This window comes from Triticum aestivum, chromosome 2B (assembly GCF_018294505.1).
Source record: "Triticum aestivum cultivar Chinese Spring chromosome 2B, IWGSC CS RefSeq v2.1, whole genome shotgun sequence".
Lineage (NCBI taxonomy): Eukaryota > Viridiplantae > Streptophyta > Magnoliopsida > Poales > Poaceae > Triticum > Triticum aestivum.
This window is the reverse complement of record NC_057798.1, coordinates 398,714,155-398,732,348: the sequence shown is the minus strand read 5'-3', so window position 1 is coordinate 398,732,348 and position 18,194 is coordinate 398,714,155. Positions and strand designations below refer to the sequence as shown.

Genomic DNA, 18,194 nt, shown 5'->3' with positions numbered 1-18,194 from the left:
TCTTCGCGCCGAGTTCGCCATCAAGTGCTTGGGTCCTTTGCACTACTTCCTTGGTGTCGAGGTGGTGTGTCGTCCGGATGGCTTCTTCCTTCATTAGCGGAAGTACGCTTACGAGCTCCTGGAGCGCGCCGACATGCTTAACTGCAAGCCCGCCACTACGCCTGTTGATACAAAGGCCAAGCTTTGTGCCACAGATGGTTCTCCTGCCTCGGATGCTGCTTTCTATCGGTCTATCGTTGGTGCTCTCCAGTACCTCACTCTGACGCGACCAGAGATCCAGTATGCCGTGCAGCAGGTGTTTCTTCATATGCATGCTCCTCGAGATGTTCACTGGGCTGCCGTCAAGCGGATTCTCCGCTATATATGTGGCACTATGGATCTTGGCGTCACGCTTCATGCCTCCACCGACATCGCCCTCATCGCCTACTCCGATGCAGACTAGGCAGGCTGCCCTGACACTCGTCGCTCCACTTCGGGCTATTGTGTATACCTTGGACCCTCACTTATCTCGTGGTCGTCCAAGCGGCAGCCTACGGTCTCTCGTTCCAGTGCTGAGGCTGAGTATCGTGCGATGGCCAACGGCGTCGCCGAGTGTTCGTGGCTTCGCCAGCTGCTTCAGGAGCTCTCTTTCCTTGTTGATCGTGCCACGATGGTCTACTGCGACAAGGTCTCGGCGGTCTACCTCTTCGCTAACCCGGTGCATCATCGACGGACCAAGCATATTGAGTTGGATATCCATTTTGTTCGGGAACAGGTGGCCCTTGGCCATATTCGTGTTTTACACGTCCCTACTTCCCAACAATTTGCCGATATCATGATCAAGGGCTTGCTTACGGCGTCATTTGAGGAGTTCCGGTCCAGTCTTTGCGTCAGCCACGGTGCCTCTTCGACTGCGCGTGGGGGTGGGGGGTGAGTATATGTGTTATGTACATATTGCGTATTGGGCCCGCCTCCTAATTTCTTGTATAGTTGAGATCCGTGGCCCATCTTTGTACATCATATATACGTGCATATGCACGAAGAGTAATACATCGTGCAATCATACAAGTAGCAAAAAAAGGATGACGTTGGCTGCCCGTCAACCTACAACGGCGGTACGTTATACAACCCTACCACCAACCTTCTTGGCTGTTTGCAAGAGGCTCTGATCCTGATTTTTTTATTTTGAAACCAGGGTCAGATCCGGCTGAACATTGCAAAAAAAAAAAAAGTCAAAACACACAAATTCGGCCCGTATATTATTGTCTTACATACAAAAGGTTAAAACGACCTGCGTTTTCCTTTTGCATATGTCTCACAGTAGCTACATGTTTGATCACAAAATCTAAAACGAAGCTAGGCTTGAGTACCATATAGGTAACATAGAACTTTGCCGAAAAAGAATCGTAGTAGGGATTCCATCCAAGTGCGCTCGAGAAAAGGGATTCTATCCAAAGCTGGACACACAGAAAAGGAGAGGGGGGAGAGAGAGACTGAAACAGAAGCAAACCCAAATCCAGGGCCAACAGCTGCAGAGGACACGCCCTTCTGCCCCGTCTTCCTCATTGGGGGTTTCTTCCACGGGCAAAGCCGCCGCCTGATGAAGAGCAAATCCGCCAAGAAGGCCGCCGACGAGGTACCAACCCTCTCTATCTCTCTATCTCTCCGCCTCCCCTCTTTCTCCGCTTTACTTAGGGTTAGGAATTAGGAGACCTTTCTCGGTCGGATTCTAGATTTCTCTTTTGATGCCGATTGCTTTTTTCATGGACTGAGAATCCAAGAATTTTATCGTACCAGCTGCTTAGATTTCAGACAGAGAATTAGCACCATGCCATGCCCGATTCTTCTTTATCGCTGTGTTCTTCGGGGACCCCCCCACTAACTGAAGCTTCTACCGTCATCTTGTTAGGATGAGGCCAAGTCCAAGAAGATCCGATCCTCGCGCGGCAAGCGTCGGAGTGTCCGCCACAGCCGCAGCCGCTCCCCTTCCCCCGACGGCTCCAGCTCCAGTTCCCCACCCCGCAAGCGCTCCAAGAAGCCCACCAAGAAGATTGTTGACAAGAGGAGGAAAAAGAGCAAGGGCAGTGGCAGCCGCCGCCGCCGCCGCCGCAGCCTGAGTCCAAGCCGTAGCCCCAGCGGTAGCCCTTCCTCGGTGTCCAGGAGTCACTCCCGCCGCAGCCACCATAGCATTAGCAGCAGCAGTGCCTCAGACTCTGAGAGGTCAGTGAGCCCACTGCCCAAGAGCCACTCCAAAGATCCTAGGAAGAAGAAAGGAAGGGGGAGGGACAAGGATCGAAAGAGGAGGCGGGTACGGAGATCAAGGAGCTACTCGAGCAGTCCAGCCAGGAGTGGCAGTAGCAGGAGCAGGAGCAGGAGCAGGAGCAGGAGCAAGAGCAAAAGTAGGAAGCGGAGGGCGGACGGCACGAGACATGATGCAAGTAGGGACAGGGTTGTACAGGACTATGACAAGTGCCAGGATCCGCAGAATGAGAAGAGATCTGTTGAGGATGTTTATAGCGATGAGGACGCGGTTGCTGACGATTATGAGAAGAATGTGGAGCTGAAGGAGATGGAAAGCCCACCTTCCAAGGATGCTCATGAAACGGGTGAGATCTTACCTGTTAGTTGCGAAAGCCCAGAGGTTGAGGAGGATTTGGAGCTCATTCTCAGGCAGAAAGCTCTTGAGAACTTCAGGAAGTTTAAGGGAGCCGTGGCCATGGTAGGCAAGACAGAAAACAATGGTACAGGGAAGGAAGTACTAACAGATAGCCCCCAGAATACTGTCACAAAATTTCCTGAAGCAAGGTCTGCTGTTGCCCCTTTTCAGAGGCAGGGAAGCAATCTTGGAGTTGGCCACTCTACTCGATCACCTGAATTTGAAGATTTTGAGAATGGTAGAAGTCCTTGGAAGCAGGAAACGACTCACAGGGATAGATCACCTGGAATACTCGAGGCTGGTGATACTTGTGGTCCTACTCAACAGCTGGGAAGCGGACTAGAAGAGATACGTTCAACTTCTCATATCACTTCACATGATGGTAGGAATGGTGGTAGTGTAATGCAAAGGTTGGGAAGCACCCTCGCGAGTTCTGGTAGTATAAAGCAAAGGTTAGGCATCAGCTCAGTGGTGAGTCCTGTGCAAGCAAGACCCAGAGTTAGATCAGTTGTGAGTATACCCTCCAGGGAAGGGCTTGATGGCAGTACATTTACAACAATCCCTACAGCTTGTGAGAATCCTGCCTCTGTCGAAAGCAGTAGTGAAGTAAGACATTTTCCTGCTGAAATAAACAAGCTTGAAGGAATCGATGGAGATGATAGAAAGATTGGTGAAGCTTCAGTTCCTGAGAGCTCTGTTTTGTCGACTGATGCGGGCAAGAGCCAGGCAGCAGGGACTGAGGACAAAGATGGTTCTCAGTTTGAGAAGAGGACTTTCTCTAGGATGCATGATGGAGAGACAGTGCAGGTGAGCAATAAAACTGCACTGTTGCTCTGTATATCAAGTGCTTGAATATCACAAGGTCAATCATATGCATTGTGTCTAACTGCCTTTCTTACATTCTTCAGGTCAGCTATAAAGTCTACATACCAGCGACAAGCCCGCGACTTGCAAGGAGGAAGCTGCAGCGCTGAAGGCATCGAATGGACTTCCATCTAGTCGTCATTAATCCCGTTGTCTGCAGTTCAGTTATATAGCTGGATAAACTCTTGTAGCACGTGAACTCTCTTTTGTTCCTTCTAGAGATCCTGCACGACTAATACAACACCTGCTCACGTCGTGACTACATCTTACTGCTCGATAGTAGCACACTTGGACAGAAGCTGTGATGGCTTAACATGATACAATCGTTGTTTATTTTTTGGGCAACTATACATCGTTGTTGAGCTGAAATATAGATGGCTGTGCTTTGCCAAATGAACTTTATCCCATATAGCAAAGCCATCCATTTTTACATGCACTTGGATTCTTGTAACCAGTAAACTTGATCTTGGATCCTGTGATGCAGTGTACTGGTCTACTACTTAAAACTGTTGTTGCCTTTTGTGGCGCAGGATATTGCAAGGAGCTATAGAGAAATGTTGTGTTTTGTGGTTTAAACTTTGCAACGATGGCATGCCTCGGAATAATCCGTGGTTTGGAGATCTATGTGCAGTTGCAGTTCGAAATGATGATCATTGTTTATTTGGCGTTGATCACTGTAGTTGTATGTTTGCATCATGAATAAATAGATGGGTTCCTATCTTGACCTTTTCTTTTCCACATTGGTTCATTTATTCAGTTTATTATGCGCTAGCCTGCCCAGATATCGAGGGTGAGAGAACCTCCATAGAAATCTGGTCCCAGCAGATGCGGCTGTAGAATTCAGCCCTTTTTTAGAGATGAGGTAGATATAATTCAGCTTTGCATCATATCTGAAATATTGAACTGACAGGCCGGTTTCATTGCAGAAACATTCTGTTGGAACTCGTGGGCTGCTGTAACAGTATATGATTAGAGCGGTAACAGATTAGGCAAGGCGCTCTTAGTGTCGTCCTGGGTTTCATGGCACAGAAAGATTTCCGAATTCGGACTTGGACAGATTTCGCCGTCAGTTCCGAGACCGAGGAGAGGAGGACGGCCGGATCATGCAGGGAGTCTGGCTGTCCGTCGCTACAAGAGCAGCCTCTTCTGGCCTCCACCAAACCAACCAAGCAACCGAGCCAAACAGGCTCACCTTCCAACAGTAGTATAGCTGCCGAAGCAAATCAACATGGCGAGTGGCACGAGGGATCTCGGCGTGGCGCTTGCTGTCCTGCTCCTGCTGTTCATGTTCGGGGCCTCCGCCGCTGCCGCGGTCGTCCCCAGCATCGACGCCACGCGGACCCGCCACCTGCCGCTGCCGCCTGGACTGCTGCGCGGCCCGGAGAGCGTCGCCTTCGACGCCAAAGGCAACGGCCCATACAGCGGCGTCTCCGACGGCCGCGTCCTCAAGTGGAACGGCGACAGGCTCGGCTGGACGACGTACACTTACAGCCCTGGATACAGCAGCGAGGCGTGCACGGCGTCCGTCCGCCGCCCCGAGACCGTGACCGAGAGCCGCTGCGGCCGTCCGCTGGGCCTACGGTTTCACCTCAAGTCTGGCTACTTGTACATAGCCGACGCCTACAAGGGGCTCATGAGGGTCGCGCCAGGAGGTGGGGAGGCGACGGTGCTTGTGACGGAGGCCGATGGCGCTCCTCTCCGTTTCACCAACGGCGTGGACGTCGACCAGGTGACCGGTGAAGTCTACTTCACCGACAGCTCTATGAAATATCAAAGGTCACAACACGAGATGGTAACAAGAACCGGGGACTCGACAGGCCGCCTAATGAGATATGATCCACGCACAGGAAAAGTGATTGTGCTAAAGGCCGGCATCACTTACCCCAATGGTCTCGCCATCAGCGTTGACCGGACACACCTCGTCATCTCATCGACCGGGCCGTGCAAGTTGTTGAGGTACTGGACCAAAGGTCCCAAGACAGGCACGATCGAACTGTTAACTGATCTACCGGGCTATCCTGATAATGTGAGCCCGGATAAGAGAGGAGGATACTGGGTGGCATTACATCATGAGAAGACAGAGCTCCCCTTTGACGTTGATAGCCATCTACTTGCCTTGAGGATCAATGCTGATGGAAAAATAATCGAGGAGATGAGAGGACCCAAAGGCATGAGGCCGACAGAGGTGGTGGAACGGACAGGCGGTAGACTATTTGTGGGATCCGTCGAGCTTTCTTATGTGGCCGTGGCCACCCGCAAATAGAGATTAATTTAAGTTCTGTAAAGGATTTGCATTGAGCATGCTCTTTTTTTCAATGTCATGTTCTGCTTTTCTTTCCTAATTCATTTGTTCCATAAGTGCATTTTGTTAGATGAGTCTTAGTTAAACGACGATTTTCTGTTTCAGTAGCATGTCTCCATGGAGTCTTTAATAAAGCTATAAACAAATACCATCGTGAGTTTCAGAGACGCAAGAATACTAGCTTTGTGTAGTAGTAATCTCATGTTAAGATGAACTTGCATTTTCTTCGGAGGTGTTAGTTCTGCCATAGCTGACAGAACAACAAAAAAGGGTGTTTAATATACTACCTTCATTCCTAAATATAAGTCTTTTTACAGATTTCACTACGGATTACATATGGAGTACAATGAGTGAATATATATTCTAAAGTATGTCTATATACATCTGTATGTAGTCCGTAGTGGAATCTCGAAAAAGACTTATATTTAGGAACAAAGGGGGTACATCTAAGTGGTTAATGACACCTCCAAAACAATAGTGTTGGTTCCGGTGATCCAATGAACAGTTTTTTTTAGAAAAGAGGCATTATGCCCGGCCTTAAACTGAGTCCCGTACAAGGTTCCGACACAAATAGGTTCAGATAGGTTCAAAGCAACAAAGAAAAGAAAAGGCCGCCAAGGGCAAGGAATGGTCTGATACAGGGCCAAAGCCCAAATGAGCCGCACAGCGTCAAAAGAGACGGGACACAACGCCTGCCGAAGTGGGAGCGGGGAGCCCAATGAGGCGAGGAGTGGCTGCCCTAGCCAGAGTTGTCTCCCCCCCCCCCCCCCCCCCCCCCCCTTATCACCACAGTTCAGTACAATGGAGCAGTAGCCAAGTGATGAGCTGCCACACCTTGGCTCGATCCTTCGGTCTCGTTAATAACTTCCATATAGCCGCAATACGATAACCAATTGTACATAAGATCAACATGATGACGAAATAGCTTAAGAATATATAGTCAATTGTAATAAACTACTTGAGACATATTGGTACTTCCAGGCCTCCAGTACCGCGCATCATTTTGATGCAAACTTCTCAGCTTAGCAGAGAAAGGAAATACCTTTCATTCGTGCTCCCCCAGCGCCATATGTTCATGCCAAATCTTCACCAAATACACAAGTGTTCCTGCCTTACGTAAAATGCACAGAACCACCACGATAGTGATGTCATAAGCAGAAAACCATGACTTTACAAAACATTACATTTTTCACCTCGCTGAGAAATGGCAGTGACAAAAAACACCAAGCTTTTTTTTAACAGGATTGGACATGGCTAATCCCTCGCGTGCGGACAGGGTGGACGGTGTGCCGTTAACAGCCTGTCCTGATCAGCTCGCTCCCACCCACCTCCCTCACTCGCTCGCTCTCTCTACCTCTCTCATGGACAGGATGGCGGCGACGAGATCTATCCTAAGCGGAGGAGGATCCAGCGGTGATGGCATGGTGGGTGGGGGCGGAGCATCCAGCGCATACATCGGCGTGGCAAGGGTGTGGAAGAAGAAGAAATTGTGGCCGAACTTAACTCGGCATTCTTGCGGTCGGCCTTGCCCAGGTTCACCAGCACCAAGGCATCAGAGAGGTTCTTGTGTGTCAACTCCTTCAGCATGTTGGCCCCTGACATCATTAGTCAGACCCGATTGATCGGTATGTCGCAAGATCCATGTCGACCGAGGGTAGTGGGGTGGCGCCAGAGCTAGTGCCAACGTCCCTCAGGGAGACGGGGATACTGGAAGCAGGGGCGACAGGAGGAGTCGGGGCCAGAACGGCGGCGATAGACGGGCTTGCGGCTTGGGGAGTAACACTCGATGAGATGATGGTCTGACGGTCTTCACTCGAGACAATCACAACTTCTTCAACAAGGGCAGCCGGAGCTGACCCGGGGTTCTCTCTCTCTAGGGACGAGACAACATCCATGTCCATGGGCTGGGGGTCTCTTATTCTGTCTAGTTGCCGGCACTCCCAGGCACCGACGGGCAAAATACCGTCACATCCCTCGGTAGTGGTTTGAGCGGAGCTGGAAGTGATGTGGAGCATCCTATGGACATCACCATGTCAAGAGTTCGTTTGGCAATTGACACGTACCCCATCTACTTTACATACATAAAGGTGAATCATCTCCTTTACACATGTTCACTTGTGCCCTTCGAGGATGGTATACTACTTGACCCCTCTCCCGTGTGCATAGATAGGTGTGAGCGGAGCTACACATTCATCGAGGAGGAGTCCAAGCTCAAGAGAACAACTACACCATCCAAGAGGGAAGCCTGGAAGCGAAGAAGGAACCGCCAAGAAAGAAGGCAGCAGCTCCCAGGCGACCCCATGCACATGGGCCTCCCCAACCCCGTGCCCACGGGCCTCCCATGTTGCACGGTCCTGAAGACCCCGTGCACACGGGTGTGTACCGTGTCCACGGGCCTCACTGACCCCGTGTGCACGGGCTAAGTGTATCAGGTCGCTGGAGACCCCGTGCGCACGGACTCCACTTACCCCGTGCACACGGGGCCCCCTGTGTGTAGCGTTGTTGGGCTTTGCCCATGTATCCCCCTTTCGTCCCTCCTTACCCCTTGATGCCTTGGACCTATATGTACTCCTCCTCATCCATTTAGATTTAGCTAAGAATATATCTAGACATTACAGCTTGGCTCATGTACTCCCCTTGTGGGATTCCTCTTGAAAGAAAGGAGCCTGGATTGGAGTTCAAGACCTCCATTGGAGAAGATCCTTAGGGATTCAAGACCCCTTTAGGGAAGGATCTATCTAGATCATCAAGACCTCATCTCCTTTGGATTTGAGATGAACTTTACCATGTATCTTGTTTCCCTTTGATTGTTCTTGTACCTTGTGAATCTCATGTGTTTGTTAGTCTAGTGGATGTGTGATTGGACTTGTTCTTGAGTGTTCCTCTTGTGATTTCTCCTCTTGTTCTTCGTGTTCTTCGCGTTCTTTGTGGATTCCCCTCCAATTCGTGAAAGATCTCCACTTAGGGTCTCCACCCTACAATAGGAAGTCTCGGATCGAAGGTCGCACAAAGGTTTTACCCAGGTTCGGGCCTCCGGAGAGTAATACCCTACATCTTGCTTGCTTTGATATTTCATGGTGGAGGGATACCTCGTGCGAGGGGTTTACAATGGTGTGTGATATTGCTACCGAGAGTTGCTATCTGAGATTAGATGGGATGAAAGCCTCCTAACCTCCCCTTATATAGGTAGAGGAGGTCTAGGGTGTATGGGGGGATAAATGCAATCTAGGGCGCCTCCGATCTTTGTCTTGGGCGGCAGGAAGGTTCTTGACGAGGACTAGGGCCAGGCTCTTCTGAATGGGCCAACCTCGGTGTATGACACTGTCAGCAGCCCTCGAGCGTGGCGGAGGTCGCAGAAGTGGTCTTTGAGACCCTCTGGCAGGCTCATGTCTTCCTCCGAACCCGACCTATTGTGGTAGCCACGTCCTTCAAAGGGTTGCACACCCTGGCGGCATCTTTTACTTTAGGCCGGATCAGAGCTCCGTGGAGGGAATTGTTGGTGGTGTATCCCGGTAATTTGGGGCGTTCATGATGGTGCCATGATTCTCGCGTGCGCCCATCCCTTGAAAAATAGGAAACCGCGCAAGGCACATGGCACATGCCATGCCGCGAGGCACGATGCTTCGTTTCAGAGCGGCTATAAGAGGAGGCAAAATGAGGGGATTTCAACTTCTCCCCGCCTTTGCCCATTTTAACTCCCTTTTCCAACATCAGTCTCATCGTGCATGTTGTTAGCGCTCCGCCTTGCTCCACCGCCACCAACCTCGTTGTCCTTCCCTTTCGCTGCGATGGCCAGGACCAGGACTAAGAAGGGGAGTCGGGCTTCTGACCAGGAGCCGGCTGTGAGTGCCATCGGCCAAAAGCAAAAATAGGCTGCCTCTAAAAACGTCGAGTGATCGGCGCGATCTACCCCTAAATCCACAGGGAAGTGGTTCCCCTCCGCGGCAATGGAGGAGGAGGTCCAGGCCTACAAGTACCAGCTGCTAATGCCAGTAGACATGAAGGTCCAACTGCCATCCGGGGAAGTCCCGCCCACTCCTAGCAGTGGTGAGCACATCGTCTGCTTAGGGTATTTTGGGAGGGGGCTTAGCTTTCCTCTCCACAAATTTGTGCGCGGCCTTCTCCAGTTTACGACTGTCAACTACATCATATTCCTCCTAACGGAGTACTCCATATCGCCAGTTTCATTTCTTTCCGTGAATGCTTCCTCGGGACAGTTCCTCATTTAAAGTTGTTCTGGTATTTCTTTCGTGTCTGCGTTTGGTAGAACGAAGGCGCAGTATGTGACCTCGGGGAGGAAGCCATCTTGTAGCCCTGTCCCAACTCCACCTTCTTCTCCTTTGACCTCCCGAAGTCTGTTTGGGAATGGCATAAATCTTGGTTTTATGTGGAAGGCCTCGGTGACGACATGCCGGATTTCTCGAATGAGCCCCCAGGAAGATGCTTTCGTGGGCTCCTCTATCCCGGCTTTTGACGACAGCAAAGGAACTGGCGCATGCCCCCGTCTGCCTGAAGAAAGGCGGACTAACCGAAGGCCATATCGCGCGTACATGGGTGGAGTGTCGCGTTTTTCTGTTGCAGGCCCTGGCCCTCCCTCTGTCCCGATATGTTGGGGCAAGAGATCCTGCATGGTCTCTGAAGTAGATCTAAGCCTGGAAGACGTTGACGTCTACCTTGGCTACTTGGTGGGCCCAAATGCCAATGCGAACTCGTTGAAGGAGGTCATCAAGCCTTTCACGGCTGACCATCCCCCCGGCAACGTGAGTGTCTTTTTTGTAGCTCCATCCTTACTAGAGGTCGGCGCTTCTTTTTCTTGAACGCTTTCTTGCTGCTGTTATGCAGGGGTTTGCTACCTTTGCGACATACCATTCGTAGCCCCCGTTGTAGGGGCAGGGGGTGAGCCCTAACTTGGACGCCCTTATGATGCCAGCCATCTCAGGGCTACCCAGGTGAAGGGTGAGCCCTCCAAGAAGCGGAAAGGGGCGTCGGAGGATGAGGAGGAGTCCTCCGAGGAGGAGTCCTTCGACGACGCAGTTGAGGAGGAACTCATCGATTTGGAGGTCGACGGAGCCGCGACCTCTTCACCTAAAGGTCACATCTGTGGTGCTGGCGGTGATGAGGTCCACCATGGCGGCAATGGTGATGACGAGGATGACGATGATGATGACCATGACGTTGAGGAGGACGGCGACGCGGCCGATGACGTTGATACGTCTCCATCGTTTCTATAATTTTTGATTGTTTCATGCCAATATTATACAACTTTCACATACTTTTGGCAACATTTTATATGATTTATTGGACTAACCTATTGATCTAGTGCCCAGCGCCAATTCATGTTTGTTGCATGTTTTTTGTTTCACAGAATATCGATATCAAACGAAGTCCAAACGCGATAATTTTTTTACGGAGAATTATTTTGGAATATTTATGATTTTTGGAAGGTGGAATCAACGGTAACGGAGGCCCACGACCACCACAACCCACCAGGGTGCGTCGGGCACCCCTGGCTCGCCCATGTGTCTTGTGCCCTCGTCGTAAGTCGGTTGGGGCCCTTCTTCGGGCGCAATAAATATAATTTATGGAAAAAATCGTGTAAAAATTTCAGCGCAATCGGAGTTACGGATCTCCGGGAATTTAAGAAATGGTGAAGGGCCAGAAAACAGGAACGCGAAACAGAAGAGAATAGAGAGGGAGATCCAATCTTGGAGGGCCCCCCGCCTCTCAACCTTCATGTAGGCCATGGACCACAGGGGGAACTCTCCTCCCATCTAGGGGGGGAGGCCAAGGAAGAAGAAGAAGAAGGGGGCTCTCTCCCCCTCTCTCCCCCTCTCTCCCGGTGGCACCGGAACGCTGCCGGGGCAAGGATCATACGGCGATCTACATAAAAAATCTTGCTACCGTCAAAACCAACTTTCTCCCCCTCTATGTAGTGGTGTAACACCCCTTCTCCCTGCTGTAATCTCTACTTAAACATGGTGCTCAACACTATATATTATTTCCCAATGATATGTGGTTATCCTATGATGTTTGAGTAGATTCGTTTTGTCCTGTGGGTTAATCATGATCTTGGTTGGTATGATTGTATATTTTATTTATGGTGATGTCCTATGGTGCCCTCCATGTCGCGCAAACGATGGGATCCCCGCTGTAGGGTGTTGCAATATGTTCATGATTCGCTTATGGTGGTTGGCGTGAATGACAGAAGCACATACCCGAGTAAGTGGGTTGTTGCGTATGGGAGTAAAGAGGACTTGATACTTAATGCTATGGTTGGGTTTCACGTCCTTAATGATCTTTAGTAGTTGAGGATGCTTGCTAGGGGTCTAATCATAAGTGCATGTGATCCAAGTAGAGTAAGTATGTTAGCTCATGCCTCTCCCTCATATAAAATTGCAAGAATGATTACTAGTCTAGTTATCGATTGCCTAGGGACAAATGACTTTCTTGTTGACAAAAGCTATCCACTTTTATTACCTTGCATTTTATTTGTAGTTTTATTCTCGCAAAGTACTTCTAATTTCATGCTTGTTTTAGGTAAAGCAAACATCAAGTGTGCGTAGAGTTGTATCGGTGGTTGATAGAACTTGAGGGAATATTTGTTCTACCTTTAGATCCTCATTGGGTTCGACACTCTTATCTATCGAAGAAGGCTACAAACGATCCCCTATACTTGTGGGTTATCAAGACCTTTTTTGGCACCGTTGCCGGGGAGCAATACCATGGGGTGAATATTCTCGTGTGTGCTTGTTTGCTTAATCACTAAGTAGTTTTTATTCTCTGTTCCAAGTTGTTCTCTATCTTTAGTTATGGATATGGAACACGAAACACCAAAAGAATTAGTGGTACTTACTACTCATGGAGATGGGGAACCTCCTGAAATCCTCGGTGCTCGTTATGTGAAAAATATTATGCACTACTTTGATAATCTTGAGAAAACCCCATTCAACATGATAATGGGAGACACGTTGGGTCAACGTGAATACATTAGGGATCATCACTTTACACAAAAGGGAAATTATTATGGGATCAAATTAATATGTTGCATTGGTATGCTCGGAATCTATTCTTGAGATATGATTATACTTGCTGCTCTAGGATGAAGGCTCCACACCTTCTATTTTCATGTGAGTTTAGTGATAATGAAACCTTGTATTCTTATGCTAATGGTATATATGATTACTATGATGTGGAACGAATAGAAGAATTTGTTGCTTTAAAGGGTGCTTATGAAATTGAATCTTTGTTTGAAAAGTTTGAAGATTTTGATGATTCAGTCTATAGACCTGAAAATTTTGCTATCCTTAAATATTGCTATGATAATTATAAATGCAATTACAATATTGATGTGTTTATTGAGAATGTCTCTGCTGTCCAAGAAGAGACTAATATTTTGCAGGAGTCTACGAAAGAAGAAATTGATGAAACTGTGAGCTCATTGGATGAAAAGATGATGAGGAGAGTGAAGAACAAAAGGAGGAAGAGCGGGTCAGCTACCCATGCCCACCTTATAATGAGAGCAACCCTCCAACTCATACATTGTTTAATGCCCCTTCGTTCTTACCGAAGGATGAATGCTATGATAATTGCTATGATCTCGTTTATTCATTTGAAATATCCCTTTTGATGAACTTGATGCTTGCTATGCTTGTGGCCAAGATGCCAATATGAATTATGCTTATGGAGATGAACTTACTATAGTTCCTTATGTTAAGAATGAAATTGTTACTATTGCACCCACATATGATAGTCGTATTATCCTTTTGAATTCTCCAAACTACACTATATCGGAGAAGTTTGCACTTATTAAGGATTACATTGATGGGTTGCCTTTTACCATTGCACATGATGATTTTGATGAATGATGTCTACTATACAACCTTCATCTTGTAGACGTTGTTGGGCCTGCAAGTGCACAGGTTTGTAGGACAGTAGCAAATTTCCCTCAAGTGGATGACCTAAGGTTTATCAATCCGTAGGAGGCGTAGGATGAAGATGGTCTCTCTCAAACATCCCTGCAACCAAATAACAAAAAGTCTCTTGTGTCCCCAACACACCCAATACAATGGTAAATTGTATAGGTGCACTAGTTCGGCGAAGAGATGGTGATACAAGTGCAAAATAGATAGTAGATATAGGTTTTTGTAATCTGGAATAATAAAAACAGCAAGGTAACAAGTGGTAAAAGTGAGCGTAAACGGTATTGCAATGATAGGAAACAAGGCCTAGGGTTCATACTTTCACTAGTGTAAGTTCTCTCAACAATAATAACATAGATAGAACATATGACAAGCCCTCAACATGCAACAAAGAGTCACTCCGAAGCCACTAATAGCGGAGAACAAACGTAGAGATTATGGTCGGGTACGAAACCACCACAAAGCTATTCTTTCGGATCGATCTATAAAAGAGTTCGTACTAGAATAACACCTTAAGATACAAATCAATCAAAACCCTAATGTCACCTAGATACTCCATCCGTGGGCATGATTATATGATATGCATCACACAATCTCAGATTCGTCCAACCAACATAAAAGTACTTCAAAGAGTGTCCCAAAGTTTCTATCGGAGAGTCAAGAACGTGTGCCAACCCCTATGCATAGGTTCCCAAGTGTCACGAAACCCGCAAGTTGATCACCAAAACATACATCAAGTGGATCAATAGAATAAACCATTGTCACCACGGTTATCCCACGCAAGACATATATCAAGTGTTCATAAAAGACTCAATCCGATAAGATAACTTCAAAGGGGAAACTCAAGTCATCACAAGAGAGTAGAGGGGGAGAAACATCATAAGATCCAACTACAATAGCAAAGCTCGGGATACATCAAGATCGTGCCATAGAGGAACACGAGAGAGAACACAAGAGAGAACACGAGAGAGAGAGATCAAACACATAGCTACTGGTACATACCCTCAGCCCCGAGGGTGAACTACTCCCTCCTCGTCATGGATAGCGCCGGGATGATGAAGATGGCCTCCGGTGATGGGATCCCCCTCCGGCAGGGTGCCGGAATAGGGTCCCGATTGGTTTTTGGTGGCTACAGAGGCTTGCGGCGGCGGAACTCCCGATCTATCTTCTGTTCTGGAAGTTTTAGGGTATGTAGGTATATATGGGTGCAGGGGGTACGTCGGTGGAGCTACGGGGGCCCCACGAGGCAGGGGGGCGCTCCCAGGGGGGTGGGCGCGCCCCCCACCCTTGTGAGAACCTCTCGTATCTTCTGACATGGAGTCCAAGTCCATCAGGTGGGTTTCCTTCCAAAAATAACTTCTCCAGTTGATTTCGTTCCGTTTTGACTCCGTCTGATATTCCTTTTCCTCGAAACACTGAGCAAATCTAGGCTGGGCCTCCGGTTAATAGGTTAGTCCCAAAAATAATATAAAAGTGGATAATAAAGCCCAATATCGCCTAAAACAGTAGATAAAGTAGCATGGAGCAATCAAAAATTATAGATACGTTGGAGACGTATCAATGAATACAATATGCATGTGCTTGCTGCTCCTACTTGCAATTATTATGAGAGAGGAACTACATCTCCATCTTTTTATGTTTCCAACATGATAGAATTGCAAGAAACTTCTTATCCTATGTATTGGCCTTTACTTGATGTGCATGATCAAGGAAATATGCTGTAGAGGCAATAATAAATTTGTTATTTTATATTTCCTTATATCATGATAAATTTTATTATACATGCTAGAATTGTATTGACCGGAAACTTGATACATGTGTGGATACATAGACAAAACACCGTGTCCCTAGGATGCCTCTACTAGACTTGCTCGATGATCAAAGATGGTTAAGTTTCCTAGCCATGGACATGTACTGTCATTTGATGAACGAGATCACATCATTAGGAGAATGATGTGATGGACAAGACCCATCTGTTAGCTTAGCATAATGATCATTCAGTTTTATTGCTATTGCTTTCTTCATGTCAAATACATATTCCTCCGACTATGAGATTCTGCAACTCCCGGACATCAGAGGAATGCCATATGTGCTATCAAACGTCACAACATAACTGGGTGATTATAAAGATGCTCTACAGGTATCTCCGAAGGTGTTTGTTGGGTTGGCATAGATCGAGATTAGGATTTGTCACTCCGAGTATCAGAGAGGTATCTCTAGGCCCTCTCGGTAATGCACATCATATGAAGCCTTGCAAGCAATGTGACTAATGAGTTAGTTACGGGATGATGCATTACGGAACGAGTAAAGAGACTTGCCGGTAACAAGATTGAACTAGGTATGAAGATACCGACGATCGAATCTCGGGCAAGTAACATACCGATGACAAAGGGAATAACGTATGTTGACATAATAGTTCGACCGATAAAGATCTTCGCAGAATATGTGGGAACCAATATGAGCATCCAGGTTTCGCTATTGGTTATTGACCGGAGAGGCATCTCGGTCATGTCTACATAGTTCTCGAACCCGTAGGGTTCGCACGCTTAACGTTCGATGACGATATGTATTATATGAGTATGAGTTATGTGTTTTGGTGACCGAAGGTTGTTCGGAGTCTCGGATGAGATCACGGACATGACGAGGAGTCTTGAAATGGTTGAGAGGTAAAGAATGATATATTGGAAGGTAGTATTCGACCGGAAGGGTTTCGGAGTGTATCGGGTACATACCGGAGTACCAGAGGGGTTACCGGAACCCCCCGGGGAAAGATATGGGCCATATGGGCCATAGGAGGGAAGCTAACGAGCCCACAAGGGGCTAGCACGCCCCCCACAAGGGAGGAGGCCGAATTGGAGTAGGGAAGGGGGCGGAGCCCCCCTTCTCCTTCTCCCTCTCCTTCCCCCTTTCCCCCTCTGGTAAAAGGAAAGGGGGGGGGATCCTACTAGGAGCCCAAGTGGGACTCCCCCCACTTGGGGTGTGCCTAGGCCGGCCTCCTATCCCTCCCTCCATTATATATGGGGGGGGGTGCCCCTATGATACAGCCTCCTCTCCCTCCCTCCATTATATATGGGGCGGTGCCCCTATGATACACACCAATTGTTCTAAGCCGTGTGCGGCGCCCCCCTCCATAGTTTACGCCTCCGGTCATATTCTCGCGGTGCTTAGGCGAAGCCCTGCGTGGATCACATCACCATCACCGTCACCACGCCATTGTGATGACAGAAATCATCTAATCCTTTGACCCTCTGCTGGATCAAGAGCTCAAGGGACGTCATCGCGCTAAACATGTGCAGAACTCAAAGGTGTCATACGTTCGGTACTCGATCGGTCGGAACGAGAAGACGTTCGACTACATCAACCAAGATAAGTAAACGTTTCTGCTTTCGGTCTATGAGGGTACGTGGACACACTCCCCCTCTCGTTGCTATGCATCTCCTAGATAGATCTTGCATGGACGTAAGAATTTTTTTGAAATTACATACTACGTTTCCCAACAGTGGCATCCGAGCCAAGTCTATGGGTAGATGATATGCACGAGTAGAACACAAAGAGTTGTGGGCGGTGATTGTCATACTGCTTACCACCAATGTCTTATTTTGATTCGGTGGTATTGTTGGATGATGCGGCCCGGACCAACCTTACATGACCATGTTCATGAGACCGGTTCCACAAATAGACATGCAACTAGTTTTGCATAAAGGTGGCTGGCGGGTGTCTGTTTCTCCAACTTTAGTTGAATCGAATTTGAATGCGGCCGGTCCTTGTGAAGGTTAAAACAACAAACTTGATAAATCATTGTTGTGGTTTTTGTGCTGTAGGTAAGTACAGTTCTTGCTAGAAGCCCGTAGCAGCCACGTAAAACTTGTAACAACAAAGTAGAGGACGTCTAACTTGTTTTTGCAGGGCATGTTGTGATGTGATATGGTCAAGACATGATGTGATATACGTTATTGTATGAGATGATCATGTTTTGTAAAAGTTATCGGCAACTGGCAGGAGCCTTATGGTTGTCACTTTATTGTATGAAATACAAACACCATGTATTTGCTTTACTTTATCACTAAGCGGTAGCGATAGTCGTAGAAGCAATAGTTGGCGAGACGACCACGACGCTACGATGGAGATCAAGGTGTCAAGCCGGTGAAGATGGAGATCATGATGTTGCTTTGGTGATGGAGATCAAAAGCACAAGATGATGATGGCCATATCATGTCACATATTTTGATTGCATGTGATGTTTATCTTTATGCATCTTATTTTGCTTAGTACGATGGTAACATTATAAGATGATCCCTTACTAAAATTTCAAGGTATAAGTGTTCTCCCCGATTATGCACTGTTGCGAAAGTTCTTCATGCTGAGATGCCACGTGATGATCGGGTGTGATAAGCTCTACGTTCAAATACAACGGGTGCAAGCCAGTTTTGCACATGCGGAATGCTCAGGTTAAACTTGACGAGCCTAGCATGTA

The 18,194-nt window shown here is 47.9% G+C and overlaps 1 protein-coding gene across 1 annotated transcript; it reads left to right on the top strand.

Moving 5' to 3' along the window:
* The first annotated feature begins 1,324 nt into the window (after positions 1-1,324).
* On the top strand, positions 1,325-4,075 carry LOC123045124 (serine/arginine-rich splicing factor 4). Its single transcript, XM_044468068.1, has 3 exons — positions 1,325-1,615; positions 1,889-3,442; positions 3,544-4,075. Exons 1-3 carry the CDS (start codon positions 1,580-1,582, stop codon positions 3,607-3,609), a joined length of 1,656 nt encoding a protein of 551 aa, XP_044324003.1. The 5' UTR covers positions 1,325-1,579; the 3' UTR covers positions 3,610-4,075.
* The last annotated feature ends 14,119 nt before the right edge of the window (positions 4,076-18,194 follow it).

Coding starts and splice junctions, on each gene's coding strand:
- LOC123045124 (XM_044468068.1), top strand. CDS start 1,580: ATGAAGAGCAAATCCGCCAAGAAGGCCGCCGACGAG. Junction 1,616..1,888: donor CCAAGAAGGCCGCCGACGAG/GTACCAACCCTC, acceptor TCATCTTGTTAG/GATGAGGCCAAGTCCAAGAA. Junction 3,443..3,543: donor ATGATGGAGAGACAGTGCAG/GTGAGCAATAAA, acceptor TACATTCTTCAG/GTCAGCTATAAAGTCTACAT.